The sequence below is a fragment of the Diadema setosum genome, chromosome 17 (assembly GCF_964275005.1).
Source record: "Diadema setosum chromosome 17, eeDiaSeto1, whole genome shotgun sequence".
Lineage (NCBI taxonomy): Eukaryota > Metazoa > Echinodermata > Echinoidea > Diadematoida > Diadematidae > Diadema > Diadema setosum.
Window position 1 is genome coordinate 17,969,947 of NC_092701.1, and position 20,398 is coordinate 17,990,344.

General features: G+C 36.8%; 1 protein-coding gene across 1 annotated transcript; it reads left to right on the forward strand.

Annotated features, from left to right (window-relative positions):
* Positions 1 to 7,429: 7,429 nt before the first annotated feature.
* Positions 7,430 to 19,610, forward strand: LOC140240485 (uncharacterized). The gene is made up of 8 exons (XM_072320258.1): positions 7,430 to 7,439; positions 9,549 to 9,881; positions 13,741 to 13,932; positions 15,614 to 15,943; positions 16,610 to 16,885; positions 17,765 to 18,064; positions 18,717 to 18,855; positions 19,547 to 19,610. The coding sequence occupies exons 1-7, from the start codon at positions 7,430 to 7,432 to the stop codon at positions 18,848 to 18,850; spliced, it is 1,575 nt and encodes a 524-aa protein (XP_072176359.1). The 3' UTR covers positions 18,851 to 18,855; positions 19,547 to 19,610.
* Positions 19,611 to 20,398: the final 788 nt, after the last annotated feature.

The following is a 20,398-nucleotide window of genomic DNA, read 5'->3' on the forward strand; positions in this document are numbered from 1 at the left end:
ATACTGGATTATGAGGGTGTTTTTTAGTTCTCGTTTAAAAATGTTCAACGACGTACGTTGTTTTAAATTAGGGGGTAAAGAATTCCAAATATCTGGTCCATTGTGCTTTAAAGATTTTTGAGCTAAAATGATTCTGGGGTTTTCGAGATGGTAATCGGACGACTGACGTGTTGGATATGAATGAACGGTGAAATTTGGAGTGAAGAAGCCATCAAAAATTTTTGGAAGACAATTAAATGTATATTTATACATAAAAACAGCAGTTTGAAAGGTGTGAAGATCCTCAATTTTCAATGTTTTTAGTTGATAAAATAGGGGATTGGATGGGGATAAGTAACGGGAATTGGTAATCAAACGTACAGCACGTTTTTGGAGAGTAAGAATTGGATTAATTTTAGTTGAGCCACAGTTTCCCCAAACGATATTGCAGTATGTGATATGTGGTAAGATCAATGCATTGTATAGAATAGTCAGGGAATTTTGAGAAATGAAGTTTTTCAGTCGATATAAAATTCCTACAGTTCTTGAGACAGACGTGTGGATATTATGAATGTGATCGTTCCAAGTTAAACTCGAGTCAATTGTGATTCCTAAAAATTTAGTAGATCTTACTTCAGTTAAAGATAATCCATCAATATTGATATTATAACTGCTGTTAATGTTCTGTGAAGCAGTAGGTTTGAAACGTATAAAATTTGTTTTAGAGACATTAAGGGATAATTTATTACATATAAACCATCGGGAGACTTTGTCTATTTCCGTGTTCAGAGTATTAAACAGTGTTTCGAGGTTCTCATGGGAGTAAAAATATTAGTATCATCCGCAAAAAGTATAAATTTAAGAGTTTTTGATGTATTTATTATATCATTAATATATACAAGGAACAGTAGGGGGCCAAGAATTGATCCCTGGGGAACACCACATACAATATTAGAATTCGGAGATTTAGATGACTTAAATAGTACATATTGCTTTCTGTTGGATAAATAATCAATAATCCAAGAAAGTGCTAAACCACGAATACCATATCTTTTTAATTTGTAAATTAATATATCATGATCTATGGTATCAAAAGCCTTTGATAAATCCATGAAAATTCCTATAAAATGTTTTTTATTTGCAAAAGATTCAGTAATCTTATCTAACAATTGAATTATAGCTAAATCGGTGGAATGGCCCTTTCTAAATCCAAACTGATTAGGTATAAGTAGGTCATTTACATGAAGAAAAATGTACAGGCGTTTATGAATAATTTTTTCCAGAATTTTAGAAATACTAGGTAATAACGATATTGGTCTATAATTTGTTAAAAGAGAAGGGTCGTCTTTTCTTTTGAAAATTGGAACTACTTTCGCAATTTTTAATGAGTTCGGGCATATTCCAGAAGACAGTGAAAGATTGAAAATGTAGGATAAAGGTGTGGTTATTTGTTTGATGATTTTCTTCAGTATATAAACGCTTATTTCATCATGGCCACTAGATCTACTTGGCTTTAATCTGTTAACAATCTCCAGTATTTCTTCCTCATCTGTTGGGGTAAAGAAAAGGGATTTGTCGCAGTTTGGTGGAAGAAATTCAGTAAAGTTTGAATGAACATGTTTGTTTTTTATTTTTGAAGCTAATTGGGGGCCAATATTTACGAAGTATGAGTTAAAAGCATCAGATATTTCATCAGGGTTTATGAGTTCTTTGTTGTCATTATAAAAAACGGACGATGTTTCCTTATTATTTTTACCTGATTACATTGATGGCATATCAATTGTATTCTCCACGGCTTCGTAATATATATATGAAGAATGAGTCTCAAATACGCCGTCTGCAGATCCAACAAGAAGGTTTTTATTCACTGAATTTTGTGAATAAAAACTTTTTTGGTGGATCTACGATCTACAGATGGCGTATTTGAGACTCATTCTTCTTATAACATTCGAAGTCCAACACGTGGAAAAAAAAATATTATATATATATATATATATATATATATATATATATATATATACATATATATCACATTTATAATATATGTATATATTACATATATGTATCATGTCGATAATGATATATTGGTAACGACAGCAACTGCTCTCCTTGAAAATCATCACATCGTATCATTGAAACTGATCCATTTTCCCCCATTTTGGGGGGCAATCTGGTTCCTATGTTTAGCAGCTGAGAAAATATTATACTTTTTCCTGGTTTGGCTTGCAAATGAATTTCGGATGACCCCCAAAAATAAGAAAAATAGATACATAAGTAAACCTAACAGAATATCCCAGAAATTTTGGGTGGGGATTGATTGGAAGTCATTTCCAGGGTTTAAGTATAAGCGGTCTATTTTGCATCTCCAGTTCAGTAATTGAACTTCAGAAATAGCAGGACACTCTTCCCTTTTTCGTATTACGCTTGTATTATAAAGTTGCTGATATGTAGGTTATTTTCTACTGGTTTTTTAGGTAATTTTCTCATTGCAAAAAAAAAAAAAAAAGAAAAAAAAAAAAGAAAAGATAATTGGACACAACATTGACAAAACTGTATAGTAGAGGTCTATAAGATTTATGATATGGTAATGTGTGAGCATATGTGCAGCTTGGTATCTGAACCAGAGAGGGGCTGGAGTATGATAGAGCTGAAATAGATCATAATGTCGATAGAGTGTGTTTCTGCACTAACTCTCTAAACACAGTGTTACAAAACATCAGAGAGTATATGATTCATGAGCCAAGTGTGCTGATACTTTATGGACTTTCTCACATGGTGATACTAAATTCGTGTCTAAAATGCGCCAGGTTTAATAAAAAGTTTTCACACGTCATCCTTTAACACATCCTGAATCTCTTATGGTTAACTATTATCATGTTAACAATATAACAAGAAATCATATACGTCGTGTTGAATCTTGAAACCAAGATGTATTGATGACACATCAGTTTAGTCTTTGTTATACAAACTGTTATACAAGCACACAGGAAACAGGGTTTCATGTATTAAACTAACACACTTTACAATACCGTTTTACATTATCATAATTGTGTGATGGCGCAACTTGATAAAATAGTTCCACACAAATGCGGATAGAAAGCTCGAGAAACTGCTTTCACGACAAAAAAAAAAAAAAAGGAAATGATGCAGTATCTGACAGACATACGTGTATGTATTACATGATACGTACATGCGTTGGGCAAATAATTTAAACTATCAAATAAGTAACAACCGCAAACGCGGAGCAATCTCCTGCAGAAATAGTGTGCGATGGTCGAATGGTCTGCACACACATTCAAATAAAAGGTCGGCGGAGAGGAGAGAGCGGACTTCAGGACGGTCAATCTTGCCAAAGTTTCTACGTCGAGTTAAGAAATCTTAGGTATTATTATGTATGAACATATGCATTTTGGGGGGTTTTTCAGGTCGAAAGTAGACTTTACAGTATAGAGGGATTTCGCTCTATCTTTGATGGTGTGTATCCATGATAAGTTTATCAAATTCAATGGAAGCGAAAATCTGCATTCCTTCCGTTAGGTCTTTAAACAGTGTATACATTACTATCTTTTATATTTCACCTACAGGATTCACCGGTGTCCAGGAATGATGACTGACAAACGAGTATTCCTCCTATTTGGGATATTTTCAATCGCCATTCGACATATTGGTAAGATATCAACATAAAAACAGCTTCAAGTTTTATGCAAATTCAACATATAAATATACATGATATACGTATGAATACTTTCCAAGCAAATTATATTGTGGATACATTGCTTAAAATTTTCTTCCTCATCATCTGTTTGTTTAGTTTTTCTCTTACATTTTTGTAAGTATCTCCCTTTTACGGTATTGTATATCAATACAGAAAACCTGAGATAAACAAAAATAAGAATAGGATATAATATCTAACAATAAAAAACACAAAATGTCATTTACATGACAGTGGCTGCGTAACATGTTCGAAAATGGTGAATTTGTTTCGATACCTCCAGAGTGATTACATGAAGTTCCAAAGGATCTGGCGGAATGAATTTCAAGTGAAGTTTTTTTTTTCTTCCTTAGTCCATCAAGCCGCATTATCATCTATTATTCTCTTTTGTTATCATCTTATTCAGGTGGAACCAGAGTGACTCTCGAAGTACCAAGCCCTCTAACACCAAACCAGGAAGTTACGGCTATCTGTACAGCCGATAAAGTGTTTGGATCAGAACGCGTGATCTGGTACTTAAATGGCGTACAGATTACCGATGGCGTGCAAACAACCAGTACAGTAGATAGTCTGACCGATTATAGAGGGTTCGACAAAGATTTCAAAATAGGTTTTTGATATCCTAGATTAGTAGGTTACATTGCTTTCAAGAAGCACATTTCAGATTCATAAAATTGTTACCATACTTTTTGCAATTTTCATGATGTACTTGAAAAACTGATTGGATTTTAGTACCATTTTCTGCCATCCTTCGCGCCTTCCTCTCCCTGGAACCTTGCCCAAAATGTCGCATCGTCCTTCAAACCCGTGACGTCAGATGACGAGTGGGATTCCCTTTTCAAGGAAATTTAAGCTAAATGGAATAAACCAGAATGTGTTTTCATACACAGGCTGGCAGAATGGTGGGAGAAGTTGAACGTAATGTGTACATGAGAAGGACAAACCCGACTGGATGCTGATTTCTTGAACAAAATTCTTTGTCAAATTCTAACTTTCTCTTTTTCCTGGCATTAGCTAAAATACTGTTATTCTGAGTCCATTAAGTTAAAGTGGAAATTGACATTCTTCGTTTTTTCATCTCAGTACCCATAATATTTTGTGCTAATAACTGATTTTTCAAATGTCGTATCTATTATCTACGATGTTTTCTTTTATTCTTTACAGTTGTTTGTCATTGTTATGTAATGTTAATCATTCTGGGATTGTCCTAATAATATGTGCATGTTTCTCTCATTTTGTCAACGACTTTCGATGAAATGTAAAGAATCCCCCTCCACATACGATATAAACCACTATACACACTCCCCACATGCAAACAAAATAAGCCATGAAATGTTTAATCCAAGATTAAGGTTCTCTTAATCTGCCGATGAAAAACAAACTGATAGACTAATTGCGACATGTTTATTTATTAAAAAAGAAAACACTGGGCGACAGTGATTTTCCTTGGTATTTTGACAAACATCACACTCAATATTGTGGTTATTAAATAACAACTTGATTCAGAAAAAAACCTCGCTCAAGGAAAAGTGACATACAATCCAAAATCAGATCGCATTTAATACCTGTTTTAACTTTCGCAATACATCACACAACAGAAGAAAAAAAAATCAATGTGTAAAATCGGTAAAAATCGCATTTTCAATATACTCTGAAAAAGGTTAGATTTTAGAAGGCGAAAATTTGGTACTTATAAACTTAACATACAATCGTAGACATGGTAGAATAGCTGGTGACATACCAGTAACTATAGCCAAACAAATTGTATTCAATGATAATGAAAGCTTCCTTACTCAGAATGCATTCTCAGATAATCTCTGGTATACCCGAATCAAAGGAGATTATTCATAAATATAGAATATCCGCTCCTCTTCCGAACCCAAACACTGAGTCAGCGATACATAATTTTGTGAGACGGAAGTGAACCTTCACACATATACATCACCACACTCTTTCAAATCGACTTCACGGTAATGCGATAGAGGGATGCTGCTAGAAAAATACATGAAATTCATCGGTGTTATCCCTGAGAAGATAATGCGCGAATATCGAAACTATAGTTTACTTCGTTTGACCAGAAAATACAAAAATACCAAGCACATTCCCTTCATCCGATGTAATGCTTCAAAGGCAGAAATTTGCTACTCCTTCATCGGACTCTCTGAGGATATTATAGAGAGGACGATGTCAATTTGAAAATAGGAATAAAATTGACCAAATTGTGCAGAACAATATCCTCTTACAGCCAATCTTTCACAAATCACAATGCCGCCTGACATGGAAACCTCTAAGCACTAAAAATACAATCCTTTCGGATACACTAAAGATTGATTTTTCTTCCTCCCATTGTATGTGGTCTCTATGTGTCCGTGATTGCACTGGTTGAATTTACGCAAAGACGTTTGTCTCGCACAGTCAAGGGATGTTTTTGCCTACGCGAGATATGTCCTATTTTCTCCAATCTCAGCTTCTGAACAAGAGCTTAATACATTTAGTAGCATGTTGCTACGTATAGTGGTCAATTTATCCAATTAGGGGTGTTATCACTAATTAGTACACTACAAACCAAACGCACTCAAAATAACTCTATCTTCATTGATTCCACAATTTGTGACAGAGGAACAAAAAGAAACGGAAATGAACTTTTGCCTCATGCGAGTGGAAGGAGATAAAATCTGTCTCCCATTCAAACAGCGAGTACGCAATTCCTTGCAGAGTACTCGGTTCGTAGGTTGCAAGTATAAAGAATATGATTGTACAGTTTTCGGTTTGATATGACAAATAATTGCTGTGAAATCTTCTGATTTTACATGACATGCGACCAAGGTTCCATAGGGAGTTAGAAGACTGAACAGCTGCAAGCAACATCGGCCTCCTTAGTGGACCTAGGGTGAAACGAAGAAATTTTTGTCTTTGTTATAATCGTTTCCAAATCATCATTGCACGTTCAACGTGACGTTCATAAACCAATAAGGACATTATCATCAACACAGAAAGCTTGTCTAAGCAATGAACTGGACTTGATCATTGTTTAGAGCTCAACGTTTTTCGTCACACTCTAATGTTACCAGATGCTGTCCTTCAGGTACATACGAATATTGGGTGTCTTTTCGTTAGTGTGATTAAGCAAAGTAGACGTTAGCTACTCAGTAAGCACAACAAATTTAAAGGAATTAGTGACAGTGTCCTTATCGAGAGTTGTTGATATGAAAACTTTTTTTGTGCGAAGCTTGAAACAATGAAATTCCTGGCATATTTTGTCTCTTACTCCTCTAAAGTCTCATGCAATATATAAGGGTTGATTTTCAGCAATTTTACGAAGATTCTGTGACCATCCTCTATAATACATCGTTCAGTTTGTAAAAACACAAAAAAAGAACAACTGTTTTGTTATATATAGTGGTATAGCGTGAAATACAGACGTGTCTAAGCTAAACATAAGAGATGGAATTCTGTCATTAAAAGATCATGTCAATCGAGGACAAACCCACAACACAAATAATACGCAGCCGAAAGAAGATAATGCTGTTTCATCAGCGTACTCTCTATGGTATATACCTAGCGACGCCGGAACATCTTTTATCTCAGACTTTTTGATTTTGAAAAAAGTGTGACAGAAAGATGATATCATCTATTTTGTAATCATCACCTCTCAAATCGGGTAGAAATTAATGTGAGTTGTTTAAGATAATACATCTATTCAAAACGAGGAGGTTTTTTCTGCCCTCAGGACCCAATATGTTCACGTGTAAGTCATGTCTCAATTCAAAATCTTATCCCTGTTCATTATGCGATACTGACGACCATGGCTGGGTATTACGGACTATTTTATTAATGAAGGCCATATTGCCGATGAATTTCAGGCATATCAGTGTGATCTTGTTGGAAGAATTTTTCAGAAATGTTAAATCATTTAAGTCGAAATGATGATGCTTTAATCAGTCTTAATGGTGATAAGTTCAATAATGACACAGATCACTACGTTTTAGACACATATTCTCGACGAGATTAATCTGAGGACTCTCACACATTGTAAATTTGTTTACCTGTGAGTTTCATGTCCATCACATTTGCTGATTCGTTTGTTTTTTCTGTACGAACGACGGAAACGAAAATGATCTCATTATGTGTTTCTATCTACAATCATCCCTCATGATGTAGAAAAAAGGTGAAAAACAAATGCTAGGACAAAATATGGGACATTATTCTCTAGAAGATGAAAAGTAAAAGATTTATAGATAATTCCTTCAACATTTTCACCCAATATTTTGAGCAAAAAGTGAGAAAAGAACAGCAATTGACAAACACTGATTTTGCAGATGTCATCGGGTCCTCAGCGGCAATATTGATATTACTTCCAAGGAAGTCACTGCTCGCGGCCGTGCGACGGTAGAACTGGTGAGTACAGCGAAAAATGTGGATCCATTCCAAAGAACCAGACTAACACACAGGCAAATGGGTAGCTTGCTGATACGTGCGTGTTTCTCAGTTCATGTAAGTTCTATTCGTACATTTGCATGTCTATCGATTAATCTATTCCACAAATTCATGCTACAAGCATGAGGTAAGTTACAAAAAAAAAAAAAAAAAAAAACAGGTGGGTCTAGCTACGACTACTAAACCTTAGTTTTTGTTTGGTTATTTTAGCACGGCACCTGCCTCAGCCTCGCGGGCAGGCTGTCCATTTCGGGTCCGTGAAGCTCCTGGTTGATCTACTCTAGTGATTTCGTAGGCCTGCATGGCCGGCCCACATTTTGACAGCAAGTTTAAGCATATCGCATCGTACCTTTGCATTATGTGACCAATTTCTTTCAAACTGTGAACCTCTTTCTGTGTACAAATATTCAAGCCAAATCTAGTCAGTCTCATTGCAACATAATACTGTCAGTTATGATGGTATTATCTATAAAGGAAATCAAAAGCCCAAACAGAAATTTGGATTGAGTGAAAGCAGCAACATTAGTCGAAGACATCAGTGAAAGTTTGAGGAAAATCGGACAATCGGTGCAACGGTTATGAATTAAAGTTTTTGTGTTGAAACTGCTGGATGAGGAGAGTACTAGAGCTTATGACATCGTGTTTGGACAATAATATAAAGGAAATATAAAGAAAATTAAACGTGATTTCACTTTTCTAGCATATAATGAAAGAGCACTTAACTAACAGCTTTTAGAAAGCAGGGGGAATCATTACAACCCTTAGCATAAGTATGTCAGTATCAAGTTGATGGAATGTGTAATTTTCATGAAAAATGAATTCCCTTTTTATATTGTCTTTATTTTGTTGTCCACACACGACATCATGATCTCCAGCAGTCTCCTCATCCAGCGGTCTCAACACCAAAACTTTTTTTAAAAATTCATTACTTTTGCATCGATTGTCCGATTTTCCACAAACTTTCACTGATGTTGTTCAACTAAGGTTGCTGCTTTTACTCAATCCACAATTCTCTTTGGGTTTTGGTTTCCTTAGAGTTAAAAACATGACGCTATTCAGGTACCCTTGTTGATATCTCTTCTACTTTTTTTTAAATGTCTTTCAGTATTTTTTTGTAGATTACACTTTGATTTCGTATATAACATGCTTCTACTTGTGTCAGAGCAAATGTTAGCCAAAAATCTCACAGCAACATCTTCATTTCCCCTTATGTACAATTTTGTGGAACAGGGAATTCAAATCTCTCTTGGTTTTCAAAAACAGTAAAGCATCGATTGCGTCTTGAATATTTACTGCCCAGCCACGTACCGTCGGTACTACAACTTTCTTTCAGTTGCATTTGAATCTACAATGGTTCCACTCGGATTTGATGATCTCTGATATAACCAATACCACTCCATGTTCTTTCCCCAATTTTCAGTGAGACTGAGTGGAGGGGCAGACGACCATGAAGGCCGAGTGGAGATACTGTGTGACGGGGTCTGGGGCACAGCGTGTGACTGGGGTTGGGGTACGGAGGAGGGGAACGCGGTGTGTCGTCAGCTTGGGTACTCATCGGTAGCTTCGGTCCATCCCGACGCTCATTTCGGACAAGGATCAGGACCTATTTGGTTAGACCATGGAGTCTACTGTCCCACATCGAATAAAAATTCGCTATTAGAGTGCTTTCGTTACCCGTGGGGATGCTATGATTCATCCGACGAGCCCAGCTGCGGGCACGACTACGATGTTGGCGTACGCTGTGCCGGAGTACGTGAGTATATTTTCATCTATTACAGAACATTCATGTTTTTAAATCAATTGTGTTATGTTATATTCTTTGTTCTTTTTTAATACATTTACTGCGAGTTATCATTACTGCTCCGGCAGACATATTAATATCAAATTTGATCACGCTTGAATTGTGATTCCCGGAAAGAATTCATTGTTTACTGTCAATTAATCATGACCGGAACATCCCACAATGTGACTTAAGCCCCTTTTACACTTTCACGGGTCACATCACGGATGACCACGGATCGTCGATCCGGGATCATCCGTACTGTTTCCGGCATGACCGTATTGGCTCCCTAAAGTCATCAGGCATTATCTAGCTTGATCATCCGGCCTGCATGTCTGCGGAAAAAAAGAATATTAAGCTTGCTTAATTTTTCATCCCGGACATCACGAATTAAAATCAATACGAACTCTTCTTTGTCGGCACCGTCTACACCGTGTTGCCTCCGTACTCATTCCGGGACAATCCGTGAAGATATCGGGACGTCCGTATTAGCATCGGCTCCATCCTGGATGAAAAATTCATGTAATTTGCCAATACAAGCTCATAAAGTCTGAGAGATTGGCTAACACCTTCCCCCATCAGTTCAGTCATCAATACCTCATACTGTCCGTATAGTGGTCGCCTGAGAAGCTTTAGTGACCCACACACACATCTCCTCACAGTTTTTTTTTTCTTGATCTGTTTTGTTTTGTTTTGCTTTGTTTATGTTATGATGTTTCCGCAAAATAAGAGTTTGCAACAAAGAGATTTGCCTTTATGATGTCGATAAGCAGAGGCGTATGAAGGCTACTGCAGATTCCCTGGTGTGCTTGTTATGCTTAGCTTTGGAGGCATGCTGATAAAGTTTCAAAAGCAAAAGCAAATTTCCTCTGTCAACATTTTGGGGATATCCGTGTACAGGTGTAAAGACTGCGAAGGGACCCAGTTGCATCCATGCTCTTCCTTGATATCCGTGTTAGCTCCGTATCTTTTCCGCTGTGGCTTGCGTTCATTCCTTGTCTGTTCGTGTAGGCCCCGTACTTGTCTGTGTAGCCTCCGTACTTGTCCGTGTAGACACCGGGATCGTATTCACATCGGCATTGAGAGGAAAATCGATATTTTGCATGCCGGAACACCACAGATGACGATCCGTGGTCATCCGTTAAGGAATCCTTGAAAGTGTAAATCAGAATCATCAGTATCAAAAAAATTAGTATCAAGTACATCGTGTTTATTTGTTCGTGAGTTTGTGTGTATGTGTGTGTGTGTGTGAGAGAGAGTTTGTGTGTGTGCATTTTTTTATCTTCTTTTCTTTTTTTTTCTTGTTTTAGGGAATCTGCCTCTTTTGTTAGTTCAGTAAATAAAAGTTAGTTATTGCTCATGAGGGGACTGCAAATTACAAACTCTGCTTTTTAGCAGTCACCTCCATTTTAACAACTTTGTTTTGGTGCAGTTTTAAAAGTCACAGTATATACAGGGCTCGACACTAACGGTGGCCCTGTGGCCCGGGGCCACCAAAAATGAAAGTCGGGCCACCAAATTTTTAAAAAAGGCAAATTTGGTGGCCCGCCTCGGGCCACCAACATTTTTTTGAAAAGTATGTCAATAAATTCGTAACTTTTTGCGCCGGAAATTAGCAGATAAATTTGTTTAAAGGATGGATGAAAAGGACTGAATGAGTGCCTGAGAGTGAGTGTTGCAAGTTTGTTGAGTAGATATGTCCAACTTCTAATTCTTACTATCATAAAACTTAAATATTTGACTCATTTAAAAAAAAAAAAGGACTTTTAATGTTTTTTATTGTGTTTTTTCGGGCCACCAAATTTTTCTCTCGGGCCACCAAAAATTTGAAATTTAGGATTTTGGTGGCCCCATCGGGCCACCAAACAAAAAAGTTAGTGTCGAGCCATGGTATAGGTGTTACAAAAAAAAATCCCAATTTTGATCCTTAATAGTTCAAGAACGATCAGATAACACTGACCTTGACATGAGCAATAGCTGAATAGTCTACAATTTTGTTGGAGGTAATTTAAAAAAAAAAGCATAACTAATTTTTATTAAATTCAAGATTTGTCTTTAAGTTAGATTTCAGATTTTGCTCTTATTTTCAACCCTCTGTACGAAATTTTGCACAGGGGTCAATTGGTGTGTATGGGATTGTGTAGTGAACACCCAGACTATAGTCCTGAACAATGGCCAGGGTTTGAATGCTATATTATGTATTCATGAGAAATTCCACTATTACAGCTAGTCTTTATTCATCCTGAAATGAAGAATATGCATTTTTTCATGTGCATGCATTTACCCTTTACCATGAATTCAGGCTAGCAGTGCCCAGGGCAATCCGTCATGAATTATTAATAAAGCATTCATGTGCTTTGGAGCAAGAGTCCAGACGCCTAGTCAGCAGAGCTCTGAAAAAGTGGTATTCGTGGTATTCATGTCTATTGTTCAGGGTCATTGCAATCACACAATCACATACACATCACTGGCTCTCGTGCAAAGTTCAATTTTGTACGGAGGGTTCAAATTTAATCAAAATCTGGAACTTAACTTTGAAATCAATCATGGTTTTAACGAAACTGATTCATGCTCTCATAATGAAAATTATTCCAATCCCCTTCAACTAAATCGTATACTACAATTCAGGTGTAGTGACAGTGTTATCTTATGTGTAGTTTTCAAACTATATCTAAGGATCAAAAGTGGGAAATGTTAACACCTATAGTATAATGTATTTCTGTTCACAGTATTTTCCTTTATCATACTGTTGCATTGATTTGTATAAGTATGATTATGTTAATGTTATATTGCAAATGCATTTTTGATGGAAATGAAACAAATGAAATGACGTGAATGACATGAACAGAAAAGGCATTATTTAGCATGCAATATGCATCACTAATGCACTGATTTAATATTGTGCACACTTATGTTTTATTAAGCGTTTCTCTTAAAGGGAAGATAAACCCCAAGAACAATGTGGATTGAGTGAAAGCAGCAACATTAGTAGAACACATCAGTGAAAGTTTGAAGAAAATCGGACAATCGATGCAAAAGTTATGAATTTTTAAAGTTTTGATGTTGGAACCGCTGGATGAGGAGACTACTAGAGGTTATGACGTATGAGTGGACTACAATATCAAGAAAATATAAAGAAAATACTACAAAAATCAATTTTTCATGAAAATTACAAATTCCATCAACTTGATATTGACATATATGTTAAGAGTAGCAATTATTCCCCCTGCTTTCTGAAAGCGGTTGGTCCACTGCTCTTTCATAATTCTAGAAAAGTGAATTTTTGTTGAATATCCTTTATATTTCCTTTAATTGTTGTCCACTCATACGTCATATCCTCTAGTAGTCTCCTCATCCAGCGGTTCCAACACCAAAACTTTAAAAATTCATAACTTTTGCATCGATTGTCCGATTTTTCTCAAACTTTCACTGATGTGTTCTACTAATGTTGCTGCTTTCACTCAATCCACATTGCTCTTTGGGTTTACCTTCCCTTTAATTCTATCTGAAAGGGTCAAAGAATATTTTACACCAATTATCAAGCACAAAGTTTTATCGAAGTATTCATAATATTGTTATGAAGAATCATACCATTGGTGTATTGGTTCCAAGTGCATATATGATATCATAATGAGGAGACTTCAAGGGATTCAACAGGTAAAATTAACCTCCATCCCTCTTTTCAGCAATACCTTCACTACAACGGTCTCTGATTCAGCAGAGGTCGTCTGACAATCACATGATCAATGTCCTTTCATGATGTTGGATACAGACGTTCAACTGATGTGCTGATGTACCGATTTAGTGAATACGCTATATTATTACTGTGCAGGAGATCCGAGTGCTGCAGCCGCAATATTTGACAACGCGGACTTGAACGAAGGCCTGAGTTACGGCGTTGATCGCTTCACTTATTACAACATGACGAGTAGATTGACATTCACCCCAACAACAGCAAACAACGGCGATACACTTCAGTGTCATGTGTTAGGTGTTGTGCGCTCGGCCACTCTGGAGGTTACAGGTGAATTTATCATAATATATGCACACTTTTTAGTTCTGGTAGATAACCTAAAATACTGCACCTCTCTATGTATATTTATGGAATGGCGGAAAATACACTAAAGTATAAATTAATGTCCCCCTATTCACATAATATTACTTTCAAATTCCAAGCTTTATTTTCGACATAAACATGCAATTCGCTGAAGAACTACAAAAGCATGAAGCGTGCCAACCTATTCCAATGAATCAAATGCTAATTGTTGTGGTAATAAGACTATGAAATGTTTTCGTAATGCCATCCAATGTACTGTAATCACACTCAAAAAAAAAAAAAAAAATTAAGAACCAAGCATGATAACCAATGTTAACATATCGCACGTGAATACACCTATAAAGGATAATCATGATTATCACTATTATTATCATCATTATCACTATCATTATTATTATTACCATTTCATCATTATCATTATTATCATTATCATCATCATTATTATAATCATTTTTTTTTTTTTACTAAATTATCATCATTTTATCATTATTTTACAAATTGTAAGTGGCTGAAACATGACAAGTTATTTCTGAAGTTATTGTTTGGTTAATTCAACGAAAGTAGATCAAATTTCGGCAACAATGTCCCGCCACAATCATATTGTCCATACTATCATGTTGATCAGGAAACCTACACAATATCAAATATGTAAAGCCGTACAGAAGGCCACGTGTGGCCCAAAAGTGTCATTGAAACACGATACTTTCAGCTGCGGCCATGTGTATCAATATGCAATTTCTTTTCAACAAGGAATATAATTATAATCGCAAACAAAAATCAGTGTCAAAATCTGCGTTCTCGTACGATTCCCTTGACTAAATCTTACCTACACGTTTGTCTTCCATGTTTTTGCTGAATAAAATGTGAAGCAAACATTTGCATACATGGGATAGCCGGGTTTAAGGACTTATATTTTGTTTATCTGACTCTGAATGGGGTTGATCTGTGTACTTACACACTGGTACCCATTTTAGTACCCTTTACAAATGTAGCTGTAAAGAATGATTGTAAATACTGTATATACTTTGTTTCTTTTATTCATGTTTGTTTGATTGTTTGTTTTGTAATGCTTGTTTCAAGCTGAAAGTTTATGTATACTGTATACAGGGCTTCCTTGAAAAGTAGGTCTGCTGGATGTCTGCAGAACTGAACGGAGTGTTCCTGCTAAAAGATGCTGTGAATAAATAGATAAATGAATATACGAACCCTTCTTCATCTTCTTCATTATTAAGTACAGTCCACCGTCAGGTGTATTTTCGTACTGTTGTGCTGTGCAGGAATGTGTACAGTGTCTGGCTTAAGAAAACTCTGTAGACATGGAACTATGTGCGGCTAAAAACAGGCAGTCGTACCTTAACGGAACTGGACCTTGAGTACCTCTCTCTTTGAGCTTGACAGAGAGGTACAGGAGACGACAGCCTGGGGTAATGAGTTCCAAACCCTATAGATTACTGATTCACAATATGTTTGAAATGTGCATTTCTATACCTGTATTTATCGTCATTGCATAGACTCCCATATAAATAATATGTTTTCAATTTTAAGGTTTGGCTTGCATTTTAATGATATGATATAATACACCTGCAATACGTTTATCAGTTAAGTCTTCGACGGATAATGAGCAATTATGCTTTAAATGATTCAACAGGAGGTGTAGACGTACCCCGTTCTATCGCTCCATGTATCACTCCAAGTCCCGGTACCCCTCCAGGAGAGAACATCTTATCCATCGATGCTGTAGAGATCAAAGGTGAGGATAACCTGGTTAATCTTGTCATCTCCTGTCACGTGAGCTTCACTGATCAGCCGTCCCCGTACCTCCACACCTACACCATCGGGACTGAGACTACAACTCTATCGTCATCAAGCTCCGGCTCAGCCATCCTCTCACCACGCCCCAACGCCTGCATCGAACTCACGTGCTCCGCGACGAACGGGATTGGAACGACCTCAGCCACACTCACACACTGTCCTCAAGGTAACTATAGTCATTATACCAAGGAGGTACCAGGCTAGCTCGTCTAGCTCCTCCTTGAATATACAGTATGGAGTCAGCGAAGTAGGTAGCAACTGCCAACGATGCAGCATTTGTGAGGGGGGGGGGGGGGGGGTATTACATAACGTTACATGATTTCAGCAGCCATCGTGACTGTAGTCGAACGAACTCTTGTATCATATACATTCTCACTATTCTAAAGGCTGCCATCAATATTACTGCGGTGTGGAATCAAACTGAAAGCGTATATCACAAGTGAAATCGTGTCATGCTCTTGAAAGCATCCTTCTTGACACCATTCTTTCAAAAATATTGATCTCATGAAAGAAGCCAGCGAAGCCACCTGAAATGTCACGCGGACACTGTATAGAGGGCCTACATTGTTGTCAGGTAGGCCTATAGTGATAACTTTTGTAAATGGTTGCTCTTTATATTCTGTTTAACACTTGGTTACTGAATGAAGATCTCTTGCGAATTTTGAGCAAATTAAAATAAAAATAAATAAAAACATTTCCGACCCCATTTCCATCCACCTAACGCTATTACATTTTCAACTTAGCAACCTAGCGATCCATTTTAATTTACCATCGATGACCGGTTATGGTTTTCGGACGTTGAACAATGTGTAACAATTATCATATCTAACAGATAAGCCACCAGAAGGAATCATCAGCGTGGAGTTCGAGACTCTAGAGGATGATGAACCAAGTCTCGTCATTACTTGTCACGTGGATCCGGAAGACCAACCCTTTCCACCAATCAACACGTACCTCATTGCAGTCGACGATAGCGTCATTTCCGATTCAGCTTCTCCTACGGTGACAATAGCCCCTCGACCCAACGAATGCATCGATGTTGTGTGTACTGGTATGAATGAATATGGAGAGACTGAAGCGACCAAGACCTACTGTCCCACTCAGTCAGGTAAATGTAAAGCACTTTTTTTTTTGTGTGTGTGGGGGGGGGGGGAGGCTAACAGCTCAGTGACAGCAAAACTTTTTTTGGGGAAAAGTTTACATACATTGTTTTCGTTCTTTCGATTTTGTCTCCCCAAAATCAGTGAAAAATAAAATGAATTGAAGCTTTTAGTAACTTTTATTCTAAAGAAGTTTAACATTGTTAAATACGATTGATCAAGAGCTGTTCTGCATACTTCAGAATTTTAGGTACTAGTGAGTTTGTAGTTGAAGTCATATACTTTTGAAATAGCAAAGATATAAAACAAAGTTGTCCTGATAAAAGGTTAGACCCACCTTTTATTTTTTGTTTTTTGATTAGGGGTTTGGAAAATTTTGAAAACCAATTTTCATCAAATAAACATCGAATTCCTCTAGATTATATGATCTTTATCATCACATAATTGGTTTCTAATTATCTCACAAAAGGTTTGAATCCACAGTCCCTCATCTCAATCAAAAATATACCACCTCTTTAAGTTCACACAGTATGTAGTCGTTCTGGTCTCAGTACTTGATAGTCACAGGCATGACAGGTGTCACTATTTTGTTATATTGTCAAAAGTATGACTTCTATTTGAATTATCTTTGAATTGTATGCTCTTTCATGATTCATTAGTGGTTTCTAATTTTTGTCTAGCAACAAAGTTGGAAACCTGTAGCCCTGATGTCAACCAAAACTATACCAGCCCTTCATAGTTCCCAACAGTCAACATCTATACAGTCAACTGTAGAGATAATTTCGTCGTGCTTTGAAATCATAGTTGAGAAAGTGAAAACGAACCTTCTAACCAGGCTCTTCCCTGGTAAGTTTTTTCCCCTTTTTCACTATTCTATCTCATTCCAGAACCGGGCCCCGAACAACCTGGTAGTAACATCCTTGGGATCCAGACGACGGAAATCAGAGGTGAAGGAAACCTGGTAACTCTAATCATCACCTGTCATGTTGATCTCTCTGACCAGCCTTACCCACATCTTCACACATACACCATTTCAGCTGATAATGACACCTTGTCCTCCTCCAGCTGTGCCTCAGCGATCCTGTCTCCACTCCCGGATGCCTGCATCAATGTCACGTGTTCTGCGACCAACGGAATCGGAGACACGTTGTCATGGATGGAACATTGCCGGACAGAAACTCCGAGTGGTATGTTAAATAACAAGAGCTTTCCTTCTTAAAACAAAGCACACAGATTGTATGCATGTGGACTAAAAAGGGATCCCTTTTCAATATTAGGGAAGGAAAGTACCACTGTTTAACCGTCTCAATCATCACTAGCTGCATCTCACTTCCAAGTTAGATTTGATTACGAAAGTACATGATGAGGATCAGAAATCTCGTAGTCACTTCACGGGGTATATCCACATAATGTGAAGGAAATGATAATCCGACATCACAGAGACACAAGAGGGCGCCAGAGGGCTTTCAGTGAAAAGCTACAAATGAGCGATGTCACTGTCGTCTGATATTAACCATAGCAATATTTAAGTCCTGCACGTGTTAGTGTTTAAATTCGATTAACGTATACTTAATGTGAACAATAAGACAGTTACTTTTTTTTTTTCTTTCGGTAAACTGGTAAGCTGCAACGCTCTGACAAATATTGAGGTAGGGAGAAAAAAAAATCAATGAAATACATTCAAAGTGATTCAGCAATGAATGCGTCTTCGTAACGGATTACTGTATACTTCGACAGCCTTCAGGTTGGTGATATCTCTGCCTGCTAAAAACAAAAACAATAAACATATAGAAAAACCGTTGTCCATTGGTGCTTTTATCATATATTATATCATCATAGGGGGTCCCATAGCGAGCCCTCGTCAAGGGGCTCTCCAGAAATCGTCGACCACGTACGCTCTTCTCGTCGTCATTTTCATCCTCTCCATCATCACCTGCCTCACTGTCCTCATGAAGAGAAAAAATGTCTACTGATTGAGGTGATTTAATTAACAGTGTGCATAATTTTCGGTATTCTTGCTCTGACAGAGTGGTCAACTGGAATTTTCACATTTTCAATTACTATTTGCTACATTATTTACATATTAGTGTGTTGGTATTTGCTAAGAAACTGTTGTACTCCTGGGAAACCGTATTTGGAGTCTACACCTAGACAAAATTATGAGACAACCAGGCGACGAGACGAAAGCTTTCATTGAAAAGAAAAGAAAAAAATAGAATATCAACTTTCATTGGAGAACTAACACCTTAATATTGACATGTTTGATTCTTCTTAGTGTATACTTTGCAAATAAATTGAGACAATGATCACTGAAAACACTGTCAGCTTATATTGCTACTATTGTATTTCATTTTCATCACTCACTTTTGTCTCAAAGCATTAGAAGCTGTTCGATACATTAGACCGTAGATTCTTCATATCCATTACTACATTCCTCAGTGGCGTATATTCATTAATTGCCTTCCTTGTGGTTCTTTGTGCTTCATTTTCAGGAGTGCTTCATATAGTGTAGCACCAGCCTTTCTATAGACAAACTTTTTGTGAAGAACGTACTCTCAGAATCTCCTACATGCCCCTTTAGTTCTCTCAATTGTCACCAAGACTTTAATGCTTGCCTCACCATTTCTCTGGCAAAGATTTATGATTTCCTTTATGATATTTTCCTGCAGGTATGGAACGCTGCGAGGGTCAAAATGAGGGAAAACCTTGGATTATTGGCAACACGTTTTCCTCCTCTTGAACAATCATAATTTTGTACACTTTGTGTCCTAACCAACTTTAAAATAATTTAATTTATCTCTCTTTTTTTTAATCAGTTGATAAAAGTAAACATATCTAGTATTGATGAATTTCAGTGTTTACTTTTCATATTTATATATTTGAACAATCTATTCCCGGTTTCTCTTCAGGATTTTTTTTTTTTTTTTGAATTGAATAATACTGTTCATTCTTTTATTCTATTCGTAATTGCACAACTTTAATTGAATAAATCCCAAGAAATCAATTGCAGAAAAATCCATGAGACATAATGGGCCAGACAATTGGCATGCAAATTTAAATTATGTTAAATCATGTAAATGATGTGTTTTTTTAAGGCTATAGAGTGAAACTGCATGTATGTTACTGTTAGACGACAATTTGTGAACACGGTTTTAGTAGGCCCCCTATTGACCATGATTTTTTTTTTTATTTCTCTAAATTACATTTAAAACTACTGAAAATATACACAATTAATGTTTCTGTGTCTACCATTTCATCACCATCACCTTCATCATCACCACCATCACTCTCATCTTCACTATTACCATTTTTTTCATCAGTCTGCCATCATCATAATCATTAGTTTACGATATCTTCGTTACTAGTTATGAACTAGAATTCAAAACCTATTGCTTTCTACATGTTCAGGTCATTTCCCCCATTTTGCTAAACAAACTGTATGTATGTATGCTCCTGCCCCGCCCTCCTCAGTCCCCCCCCCCCCCCGATAGTTTTTCTGGACTATACCATGTGTTTAAGCA